Source organism: Varroa destructor, unplaced genomic scaffold (genome assembly GCF_002443255.2).
Source record: "Varroa destructor unplaced genomic scaffold, Vdes_3.0 BEIS01000007.1, whole genome shotgun sequence".
Taxonomy (NCBI): domain Eukaryota; kingdom Metazoa; phylum Arthropoda; class Arachnida; order Mesostigmata; family Varroidae; genus Varroa; species Varroa destructor.
In genome coordinates, this window is record NW_019211460.1 from 30,345,956 (window position 1) to 30,358,696 (window position 12,741).

The 12,741-nt window shown below is 39.1% G+C and overlaps 1 protein-coding gene across 8 annotated transcripts in view; it reads left to right on the forward strand.

Moving 5' to 3' along the window:
* Positions 1 to 12,563, forward strand: part of LOC111254860 (hexosaminidase D-like) — a 15,016-nt gene extending 2,453 nt beyond the window's left edge. For 5 of the 8 annotated variants that reach the window (XM_086974962.1, XM_086974963.1, XM_022816153.2 and 2 more), the window contains 7 exons: positions 7,146 to 7,534; positions 7,860 to 8,002; positions 8,366 to 8,620; positions 9,197 to 9,535; positions 10,037 to 10,366; positions 10,578 to 10,786; positions 11,082 to 12,563. In XM_086974962.1, the coding sequence (XP_086831088.1) occupies positions 7,285 to 7,534; positions 7,860 to 8,002; positions 8,366 to 8,620; positions 9,197 to 9,535; positions 10,037 to 10,366; positions 10,578 to 10,786; positions 11,082 to 11,337 (1,782 nt within the window). In that variant the 5' untranslated portion in view covers positions 7,146 to 7,284 and the 3' untranslated portion in view covers positions 11,338 to 12,563. The remainder of the gene's footprint in view (positions 1 to 7,145; positions 7,535 to 7,859; positions 8,003 to 8,365; positions 8,621 to 9,196; positions 9,536 to 10,036; positions 10,367 to 10,577; positions 10,787 to 11,081) is intronic. The other 3 variants (XM_022816154.2, XM_022816155.2, XM_022816156.2) reach the window with 2 other exon arrangements.
* Positions 12,564 to 12,741: the final 178 nt, after the last annotated feature.

Here is a 12,741-nt window from a genome sequence, read left to right on the forward strand (position 1 = left end):
TATATATATATATATAGAGGACGTATATAGTCCTCATTGAAAATATCATCAATCAGATGACTTCATTTCCTTTCTGGATTGGTCCTAGAGATATGTTTGCCATATGGCTGAACCAATATATAGTAGTATAACACAGCCCCATCGACGTTAGTTGCCTGTTTAAATATATAATGTGTATAGGAGTTAGATTTTGATCTAGAACATGTTTTCGGGTACAAGTTCTAATTATGTGAATGTTATGTCGCTTAGAATGGAAATTGCTACACACCTACTAATTTAGCTAGGTCTTAGAAAGTACTGGTTTTGCAGTAATTAGCTTTTGAATAAGGTCTTCGCAGTAGAAAAATCAAAAGGGATTTCGATGCACAATATTAATTACTTACGTACTAATGACATATGAGTTATTCTTTATACTACAGTGAACTGTGAGAATGATAGAAACGCTTGGAGGACTAAACTGAATTACGGTCATGAAGATATGCAGTAATTTACTAATGGTGCTCGAATTTCCCAATAAATGTCTTACCATTGATATGGTTCATCACAACAGTCATGAGTTTAAAATGTATAGTGTCAAACTAGAGTTAACAAACTAAATAATACTTTGTCTAATAAGTACAATCTCATGCTGCCTTCAGTGAATATTGTACACGACATGGTATGCCAATTTTCTTTATATCTCAATTGAAAATATTTGTACTTGAGCCATTGAAAATTAGCCGATATCCAAACTGTGCAAAAAATAGGTTAAAAATTAGATTGTTAAACTAGAGTTTTTACATTCGGTAAGTTCCATGCAGTTTTGCAACAATTGACCTATTTGTAAGTGTTATTTATCAGGCCAAAATGGTTGTCTCTCAAATCGTTTCCACCGTTTTGGGGTTTCTATTTATAGGTTCCGTCTGCGAACAATAGCATATATTCTAACGGAATGTTATCTCTAGACGAACTCTAAGATTATATCATAGATGGTAAACTTAGTGCCAATCTGTACCAAGACGTCGTCTTCTTATTATCCTACCCTAAAAAGGATGCTGAAATGGAATCGATCGGGTCAGAGCCATTTATTCGTACTCATTTACTCGAAATAAGCTTAGCTATGAAAGAAATATCCTTTTCACCTGACATAGCTAGATCAAAAATCATCTAGGTTCCTTATCGAAAAAACTCCATGGCTTTCCATAAGTAGGCGACCAATCCTGTAAGTAGGGAAACACTGTGGATTTGGATTCATTACGGGCGTCCTTGCTATAGCCAGCTAAGCTCATTTTACGTGAACTTCCACCCTAGTGCCGCGTGCGATTCTGATGGAATGACCTTGTTATTCAAGGCCAATGCGACGAGGGCATGGTTGTGGTCGGTCACGGTCATCGAGGCTGTAGTGACAGTGCAAGTCCTGACCAACTTCTACGTGCAAGTTTCACTTAAAGCGGATTATTATCGGTGCTATGAACTATCTACCGATATACAAATAATTGAATAATAACCCATGTTTAAGTATCATTAAATCATACTAATTTAATCCTACTCTATATTTTAATTTATTGTAGACATTATGCAGGTGTATAATAGATTGGTACGGCTATAATATAGTATATACGAACTCGGGAAATAATAAACAAAAAAAGCTCATTTTATTCACACAGGTTGTGTAATATGTGTGGTTGGGAAAGCAGCGAACCCTGATTTTTCAACCAGAGGTTTAACCGTCTAAAGAGGATAGTAATTTCAACTAACGCACATTAGGAGCATAATGATGAAATGGTAGGCAGTCGTGCACTACCAGGTTATCAGATATTCAGGTGGTTATTTGTGGGCAAATATAAACCTTTAGGCACCTATATTTATTAATATTCCGTTGTTTTCAATTAACTCAGGTAGTTATGTCAATCAGTAATGGTGAAAATGAGGATTATGGTAAGCATGGGTTTTCGCGAGACTGCTGGTTAGTCTGCAAACGTACACCGAATAAGGTAACGATCACTTACTTCTAGATATACTTGAAGCCGAAAGCATTCGAATTTTTTGTAAATCGAAAATTTATCTCGAACCATCAGGGGCTTGTTATGAATCGGGAGGAAGGTTAATCGATGTATGCCACTTTTGCCGACAACATCACCTTTACATGTCAATTTACAATGGACTGAAGGCTATCAGAGAGTATCATCAAAATGTGAAGACAATACTAAAGAGTAATTCGTTTCTGGTAAACAAGTAGGATTCTATTTAACGGCAAAGAACTAACAACTGCTTAGAGCATGATTTTAGTTACTATGAAATGAGCTGTAATACCCAAAATTGACGCCATTATAATTATTGCTTGGTTGACAAAAAAACTAACCCAAGCTGGCGGTTAAGCCGGAGTAGTTCGAACCTGCCAGGTAGGCTAATACGATATGCAACTGCCCCCTAGGAAGCTCAGGTTCGATTAATGGTTGGTATCGAAAGCATAGCGCAAAGGTAAGCTAATAGAAGTTGAAACAGCTAATCAATACACGTATCGACCCAGTGCAAGATATAGAAAAACGTGTGACTTTAATGGGCATAGTCAGAAAATCCTTGCAAAGGTACCCGTGGCAAATATTGAAGTGAGGCTCGGTGTTTATTTATTTTATTTATCGACCTCTTAATATTTCCGTTACATGCAAACCATTTTCCAATGTTATTTCTTGCCCCCCCCCCCCCATTAATATAGTGCTTGTGCTTACCCCCTGTCACTTGTATGACAATATGGGTCATGAATTAGTTTTGCATATGGTATTCATAAAGTTAAACTTAATTGTTACGTTACGTTGTAGCTTAAATAGGCTAAGACAAATATACTATGGGGGCAAGCAATTCCGGGCTGAATTACTTGCTTGAATGTCCTCCGGGCTCATCATATCTGGTATGTACTTCATGTTTTGGTATACCTTCAATTAAGACGTTTTCCAATTGAATTGCTTTGGTGTAAAGACTTATGTAACTAAACTAAAATAGGTGACGTTCATATCACTCAAACACAATTTAGCGCTTTTAAGGAAACCGCAGATGCAATTAGTTCTGCTTCCTTGTGGTAATTTGGACCTTAGCAGAGGGTCTTCCTTACAAGCCGATAAAACAAAGGCTAGGTTGATAGCGAGTTCCTGTTTGACACTACCAGTTCTCGCCATTCTGACCGGAGGCACCATTGATCGTACAATATATATCAGTTGCCTATAAACATGAGATGTCATCACAAAGCTTGCTGAGTCTCTCACTTGCGAAACACATAATATAAGCGTCCTTTGTTCGGTCAATGCGGTGCTCGATAGAAACGCGGTGACCCAAGCCTCGTGTTTTGTTGACCCTGCGATCACAGCAGCCTGTGCATACATATTCGGAAACCTACATGATTATCTCAATTAATCCAATTACAATTGATTTCGTAGATCCGATAGGTCTGTATACGTATCCTTTTTGTCTCCAAACCGAACAGAGATACTTAAAATATGTTGGAATTGCATTTTTTGTTTATAGTATGACGATCATATCATTCTATGCATAGCAAAAGGTTTATGAAATGTATCCGGTAGATTAGAATGTATTGCCTGAAGGAAATGCCTGAACGGAAGCTCTAATGTTTAACCAGTACAATTCAAACTTTAATCAATAATTTTTACGCAGTTTCCTATGGATAGGTTATCTAACTACTAGTAGAAAATATTCTCGCTCGATGTATTATATCGCATCATCAATACATGTATATATATATATATATACATATGTCTAGTTAGTAAGCCAGTGAATTTTTCGATTGACCGCAAAGATCGCGATTAATTGAAAAAGTCCATTGATATATTGACGGACGACATATTGTAGATAATGTGAATTCCGATCAGTCAGGATTCAAACACTGACCTTTGTTTCCCAAGTGAGAGATACGATTACGGATTTGAGTCCAAGGGTGTGCTGTCATTTGATTGTGATTGCTGATCTTTCTAATAGCCTAGTATCTGACGGTTATGATAGATTCGCAGATTATCATTGATGTGTTCGGAAACATGCGGGGCCTCATGTCGGAGACTATTAAAGGTGCAAATTTGCGTTATGGTACCGACACACTGTGGTTTTCTTTGTGACCGATTGTATCTATAATCAATTATTCCAATAAGATAAATTTTTCATCCATGACGGGTCACAGGAATTTCAAGTATGTACAGACGGAACGAATTTCGTGTGAAACAGGTCGAATACGGCGTTTGCTCAATTTGATCTAGTCCATCCAAGGATATGATTAGACGGCGTAGGTGATTAAGCTCCGAAATTTTAATTATATATTATGTTCGGCAGTTTAGTTTTTATATTAAAAACAATTCAAATACAAAATGTACGACTTTGCCTCGCACGGAATTTATAGGAAGTTATTACTGGTCAATATATTGCTGATTCACAAATATTTCATTTGTTGTTGTTGTGTCGCATTCTTGCTTAAATGCTTGCTAAAATTATATATATATTTGATATTTAGGATATATTCACACGACGAAGCCTATTGGCCTTAGGTGGAACCGGTAGGGTATTCTATGGGAACTTTTCGTCATCAGCTTATCGATTCTCATCTTTATTCTCATCGATATGTTCATACATCATGATACGGATAATACTAAAATGACCGGTAGCTTAGTACCTTTATTGTTTTTGAAAGATCATCTTTTTTTTCCTATTCTGCGTTACGTGTATGCCTTTTAGATTCCCGTGCATACGCTGGCATTCGCATTTTTTTAATACCTAATTGTCGCGTTTATTAAACGTCGTCCATCGGGTGAACAAACTTCACGATCATTCAGTCTGTTTAGCCTTGAGTCTATGTGTTCAGGCGTAAATAGGCGTACTCTAGAAGATAAGAAATGTTGAATTTAGCCAGTTATTGAACATTGTGCAATGGCCTTGGCATAAGTTAGTCTTACAGAGTTTAGGCTTGGACACTTAAGTTGTGAAGTTGACAAGAATCAATGGTTGTTCAATAAAATTGTTCCGACAGCGAGAGCTGGATAGTGTCATTAGCCTATTATGAATTCCACTACGATAAATAGATCGTTTTTCATAATTGTCATGTGTTTAGTGAACATGAGAAGAAATTGTTGCTTTCAAGAACCGAATATATCATAATACAGCGCTGTTCTCGTCCACACTGGCCCAAACTGGCCACACTGTCATAAGTCAGATAAGCAATATATAGGCCAGACGTCAAGGTCTTTTCTATTCTGTCACTTATTAACTATTGTGTTCATTGAAGTTATCGAATTAAGGACATTCACAGCCTGTGAAAATGTGGCGAGCCGTTATGGATGAGCGAATCTGCTATTTAGAAAATACGCATCCATAAACTAGAAGCAATCATATGGTGATGCTCGATTTCAGTAACTGTCCCCTTTACGATAGCTATATGAAGGGCGTCGTTAAAGAAGCATGTTCTGAATGTGAGTACGGATTTCTGTCGTATGTACTAGAGACATAGCTATTACAGTTCTTGTTACATATATCATAAAATCAAGTGACACATGTCCGACTTTAGAGAATCTATGTTGATAAGGAAAGCAGCTCGTATTTACGGATCTGTTTGTACGAGATTTGATTTTTATACGACCATTGTGAGTTAGGATTCACTCGACGCTTTGTGCATAGATCACAAGATTAATAAGTCAGTAAACAAAGCAAAAAGCTCTATTCATGCTACTGTTTTGTGGGCTGGTAATTTGTTGACAACCTAATCAGTTACGTGTTCGCTTACGAATAATCATCAGGAAGTGTTTTGGTGCTACAACGTCACGTCGAGTCCGTAAAAATCAAGTGACTATTTGGGTCGGATCGATCCCACCTTAACAACCGGTAGTGATCTCTGTTAACATGTTGTATACTGATATTCGAAAGCTAGTACGTCCGATATCGGCCTTCATGGTTTGATTGTTGTGTGTGTGAAGCTTGCTCCGCGCGATATACTGTTGAGTTCCGGTTGAGTATCTTTGCTCGTTAGAGTCACTCGTCACCGGGCGTCCACCAGAAACGTGTCGCTTCATGAGAGAAAGGCAAGCTAATTATTGGTGGTAGCAGCACTGTGGTCTCCACTTTACTGAGAATGTAGCGTTGTTGAATTGGTCAGGGTAACGAACGGGTCTGATTTACGCTCCTATATAATAATGCGCTATATTAAGTGAGGATATATTTAAAACTCGACAATGAGCAAGTACGATGATTTGATTTTACAACTCCTCGCGTGGGCCTGTACAGTATGTAGTGTGAATATAGTGTGGCGTATAACTCTGCGTATGGCCATATGTTTTCTTGCTTTTTTTCTTTAACCACCTCAACCTGTTTCCCGTTACTTGCTGAAGTATATGGTGAAATGGGCGGTGCCATTTACCTAATTTAGCCCTTTCATTAAATATCGTAACGAAACGCCCTCGCAATAGGCTCGCCTTTTGAAAGGAACTCGATAATAGATGGTCTTACATGCCTTGTTCTGCTTTTCATTGTGTTCTTTCCATCCTTTTAAATAAAAACTTATTTACTAGATTTTTCACGATGTTAATATATGTCTTATCAGTCTTCATCATATCACTACCTTTTTAAATGCATATCTATAATATATTAATATATTTAAGCTGCGAGCGAAAAATTGTTAGGTGTGGTATAGAAGGTTTTTGTTAAAGATACAACGTGTCTAAGCAGTTATTTGCATCTTCTCGTGTTTTACATCTAGCTTTTCTTTTTTCTTTAAATTTTTTACTTTTCTTTTATTGATTCTTTAATTATTGCTAAATTTCTTTGGCATTTCCACCTGATCTAAACTGCACGGTAAGTAAACTACTAACTGTTACTATTATCATATCATCGTAATTCTATAAAACTAAATATGCATGTTTATATAAAAAAAAAAAAAAAAAAGCTATTTTTAATTACCTTTATGTAGGTTCATCTACCGGCATAACCTAATTATACCAGATTTAAACATCGGGAATTTTCTGTCAGTAACTTACCCAGTGAAACGACCCTGCTACATACATACAATATCTAGGAGTTACCTAAACTAAGAAATAGTAGCCAAATGATGTATGCGATGGTCATTAATAGTACTTGACCCTTATTCTACATCTACATATATTCTACTTATTATTTTATTACAGCCACCCTATATCAGCCTGTCCTCCTATTTATTTCGTTATGGACCTAGAGTACGTTACCATCGCCAGGACCACAAGGAGGTAAGGAAGTTACTGTGAGCAGGCTAAGTGCCGCGGCAGCCGCGGCAGAGCGGGCGGAGTGATGCGATCTGGTCGGCCTCTACGTTCTCGACCACCAACGGCGACGCCCTATCATGCTTTATCTATGTCTGCCGGAGTCCTGTTGCCAGGTAACGGTACCGGCGTGTTCAGAAGGGGCGTAAACTTTCGCCTCCGCGTGCTTCTTGTTTTATGTGTGGCCATTGTTGCATGCGTTCTTCTGGCGAATGTTCTTTTCATTCGACGTGAACGAAGCGGTATTACTGGGTCGTTATTGTCGAAGTCTGAATCAGGTAAGAAGGGGCACTGGATTTTTTTAATCTGCTCTTTTTGTAGATATATTTACTGGGTTTTTCGTATTGCCCAATAATGCCTTATAGTGGTGTTTGCAAACTCAGCACACAAATGCTAAAACCCTTGCCCATATTCTTTATTATAGAATCTAAATCATCGCGAAAATTAGTTTTTTATTCCTATCGAGACAAAATACATGAAATGACGCTGGGCAGCGTCCTAGCGATCCAGCACTACTGATGTCGTGGACGTGATAATAATGGAGAGCCATTGCCATAATGAATTTACGGAAACACGTGTGGTTTTCTTTTGTTCTGGCTGCAGATACCCAAATGGAGGGCGCGTCTTATATTGAACGGGAGGAGGCAATGCTGGAACGAATTCGTCATGGAGGTCGGCGAGGACATCCGGCTGTAAATTTCCCGCATAAAATCGTACATTTAGATCTCAAGGGAGCTCCGTTAAATGTAGGTTAAAAGTCTAAAATTTAAGTCATCATTATTAAATGAAATCATGATGGCCAAACCTGCGTTCTCAAAATGGAAAAAATACAAATTTCTAATTTGTATTTTTTTATGTTATTATGTGTTATTGGGAATTTTTCAGTTAAATTAAACGTAAGTCTGCATTTAGTTAACAATAAGCTTCCCGTTAAGAAAAGAAGCATGAACCAGGTGTTTCGTGAATGGTTAGACAATTTCCAATGGACGTAACTTTTCTTCAATTATAGCTTTTTGTTTTATCGTACTGAAAATTAAATATGTTTTCACCCCATTCTATAGAAAACTGCTCAATTTCGCCATTCTTTTTCGACATATTTTTCATGTTAGGTAGCGTATGTGGAGGAAGTTTTGCCGCTGCTAGCAAAATTGGGCGCGACAGGCCTTCTTATAGAATACGAGGACATGTTTCCCTATAACGGGCTTCTAGCCGAGGTTGTAGCAGGCAATGCTTACTCGAAAGATGACATTCGGCGTATTCTTCAAGCAGCTAAAACCAACAACCTCATCGTCGTACCGTTAGTGCAAACTTTTGGACATCTCGAGTTCGTACTGAAGCTCCATGAATTCAAACACCTTCGTGAGGTACGCACTATGATGCTTGGGAGAGAAAAAAACATCATAATCTTATTACCAACACAGGTTAACTATTGTGATCGTGTGATTTATAATTAGAGTAATATTATACTTTTGCCCAGATGGTGAATATTATTGTGCAAAATGTCTAAGTTGATTTCATCAGAATGGCAATCAGCTCGGTAAAGAGCATGAGTGTCGTTTTCTCTAAAGTCAGCTCTCTATCATAGATCGTATCCCGACTATATCCATATTAGTAAACATCCATTTTTCTTTTCTTATCTAAGCATCGTATGCATGTGTAGGGTATTACTTTGTCGTCGGAAGAGTGCTTTGTAACATTTATCCCTTATCATATTCTAGGTAAATTAGCTTGTGAACGAATGCGAATAGGGATTTCGTGAAGATTCGTTGCGAAAGGGTTTTATTGCTAAATGCATAACGGATAAAACTGACTGCTCAATATATTTTTGTGTGTTTAACAGCGAGAAACATTTATGTACAAAGAGATAGCTTGTAGCATCTACTGTGTATTTGTAATTTGTAGTATATTTCGTTTTCTTTTCGCACGTGTCTCGTTTTCAGCTCGCGCACAGCCCGCAGGCCCTATGCCCCTCGCATAATGCAAGCGTGGCGATGGTGCATGAAATGCTTCGGCAAGTGATTGAGCTTCATCAAGGGTATATTACTCATATCCACATCGGCAGTGACGAGGTGTTCGTGCTCGGTGAATGCGATATCTGCCAGGAACGAATGGCTGAGCTAGGTTGGACAAAAAGTAATCTCTTTATTAACCATGTTACCAATGTTGTACAGTTCGTAAAGAAGATGGGAGTGCAGACGATATTGTGGGATGATATGTTTCGACAGGTCGACGAAGACGTTCTTCGAAAGTCGCCGCTCGTCAAGCTTGTGGAGGTCATGGTAAGCGTGAGTTTTGCTTGCCCTATCACAGACATAAGAAAAAAGAAGTTTCGAGTTTAAGTGCTCGCTCTCCGTCAGCCGTCCGACTCACAATCAGTCTCAGTGATATAATAGCAACCCCAGCAAAATAACGTTTAGGCAGCTCAATCGAGCCGGTTTGTCGCTGTGCAAAACAGGCTTTCGAGATAGCTTTTAGCTATTCGATAGCATGCGAATGAATTTTCAAGAGTTTTAATACGCATTTATCCTATGCCTGCATACAAAAATCTATCTATCTAATAATAATTCCCAACGCTTAAATAAATTTGACTTTTTTGCTTTAGATCGTGTAATTACAATCCTGTCATCGACAGCCTGATCCATCACGGATTAGGCTTCTTGATTTATAATATGCTTCAAAGTTAAGCACTACAAACCAAAAACAACTTAGTCGAATAGTCAAACTAACAGAAACCGAATTGACAATGAATCAATAAGAGTAAATATAATACTCACAAACAGGTGTGGAACTACGCTAAGACCATTAACCTGGCTGGAGTACTTGGCAAGTACGTTGCGGCAGGCTTCCCTGGTGTATGGGCCGCTTCGGCATTTAAGGGCGCTTCAGGCCCCTCGCAGCAAATGCCTGATTTTCGTTTACATTTGCTCAACCACTATTCGTGGATGCAGCTCGTACGCCAGTTTGCCGACAAGATCAATCTGAAAGGAATCGCCATCACGGGGTGGCAGCGCTTTGATCACTTTGGCGCGCTCTGCGAACTGTTTCCCGTCGGAATTCCAGCACTTGCATTGTGTTTGGGCTATCTGCGAGTCGGCCGCGTCGATGATGAGGTACGTTGAAGCAAGCTCAACTGTGTAGTAGGCGTACCTCTTGAATACGAGAAATACGCTACGCATCTGAATTTGTTTTACTATATGCGTCTGTGGTATAGCATGTTAGTAGATGATAGACATGTGTTCTCCGTCAAGCAGTAGGTCTTAGAGTACGAAGAACGATCTGTTTCATATTGAATATTATTATTGCTGGCTGTTTTCCTCTCAGATGCTTAGTGATATTCGCGCTGTGCTCAAGTGCAATCGGCCTCTTCCAGTTTTTGAAGAGACAGGCTACAGTGGGATTCCACTGATCTGCGACTTTCCAGGTAGCCAAGTGCTTGCCAACATCTACCAATGGGCGGAACTTCAGCGAGCCAAGCATCAGTTGACGAGCACTAACCAGTATCACGGATGGATGACTGACATGAACCGAAAGTAAGTTCGCTTTTATAGTACTAATTTTAGATAAGCTAATATATGGTGAAGCATTTACAGAGAATTCCCGCAAATAAGCTGCAAAAATGATTCAAGCTTCACTTAGCCTTCCAGCTTAGACTATGAATCACATACTAGCAACTATGTAGTAACACCTACTTTCTAAGCTTAGGAATACTACATTGGTTTTTGTGAAATTGTTAGAGGATTTTTGTGATATCGCACTTTATATATTAATAGGCTGACAGTTGAATACATGCTTTGTTGTGCCGTCTTACGTTTGTCTGGTCGATAGGTACCGGTTCAGCGCTCCGGAGCATGTTATTCAAGGCACCCGGGAGTTACCAGATCTGATATCAACGTGTACACGTCTGCGAGAGTCGTTCCTCAGTAATTTACTTGAGGTCAGCGACAAGTATACGGCTGAGGAATGGGTAACCACCTTCATCGGACCGCTGCAGAAGTGGCTCGACCAGCTGCAAGCGGATACGCAACAGATGTTAGCCAAAGACGAATGGCCGAAAAGACCGCTAATCGGTGGTGCTACCTAAAAGGGTTTGGTTTAGAAAGTGAACATGGATTTAATCGTGACCTGCAATTAACCGGCATACTTAACGAGCACACGTGGAGATGAAGACCCGCTGTTAAACCGAGATGGTGAGGTTATCAGGGGACAACTGTTTCGGGTCACTCAAGATCGTCGGGGATATCTGCAGACGCGGAGCTAACCAGCGATCTTCATTTACGTGTACTTAGCTGTTAGGCAAACACCAGAACTCTGTGAGGCGGTTGAAATCCATGGATTGCTCATGTCTCCCCCGTTCCCAATTAAAGGGAAAAACACACAGCGTAGAAGACTCGATTCCTTACAGCCAAAGGAAATCGAGCTGCAGTTGTATGAAACGTTTTGTTGACGAACGAACAATGCGAAAGCGTGATTTACGACCTTCAATACAAGAACGAATCTCAGCGTAAGCGCAGGCTGTAGTTCGACGGGAAGCGTATCTTCTCAAACCACCGTTCGATCGAGTATAAATCACGTGCAATCAAGCATCAATGATTATCTTTCAACTCAATTCCAGAAATTTTTGTCCCTTAGTTCCTCGTTAGCAGGATGGTGTTTTTTTGTTTTGTATGATCTCGCCAGTAAAACAACACGGAAACGAAATAGAAGACCTTTCCCAACTTATAATTTGTTGCTTTCCTTTTGATGGGGAGCTCCTTGTTCACTCAAAAACCCAACATCAGATTGTTGTTGTTGACTGCAAAATCGAGTTGTACATTGTCACAAGAATGGACGTGAAGGTAAATAGGAAAAAGTGATCGTACGTTTTGTGGCGGTAAATACTCAGTAGTCAGAAACAGCTTAGGCATTATATTGACCGTGTCGTATTGATACAACAACAAGTAATAACTGCTCATTGGCAACAATTCATCGCGTAGGTAAATAAAACTGAAAAATAACTAATGGTAGTATCAATTATGTGGAGCTAGGGCTCCGATGCTGCGGATATTTTCCACTCGTAGTATTAAATGCATAGACTCATATATACATATATATGATTACGACAGATAACCTCGATGCTGTACATTGGCCCATACAAATCGAATTCTGCTGCGATGGCAGAGACTGTGTGTGATACACTGTACAAATGATGATATATTAATGGCGTTCATGATAATAACTTCTTATCCCGTTCATGGATAATAATGCAAGAAGTAAAAGTATGGTCCGGTCCTACACAAATACTGAATAAACTCTATTCAGGCAGATGTCTTTCACGGTGTATTTACTTGATTGAATAGCTAGTTATTCATTAACAAAGGTCCCTGACGAATCTATACGGCAGTATTCTTTGTGCACAATGTTGGTCAACTTTTCTGCCTGATGATACCCCTTTATTTTAGGTATCCGACCCTTAATCCACTGGTCGAGACCGTCTTCTCTAACCAAG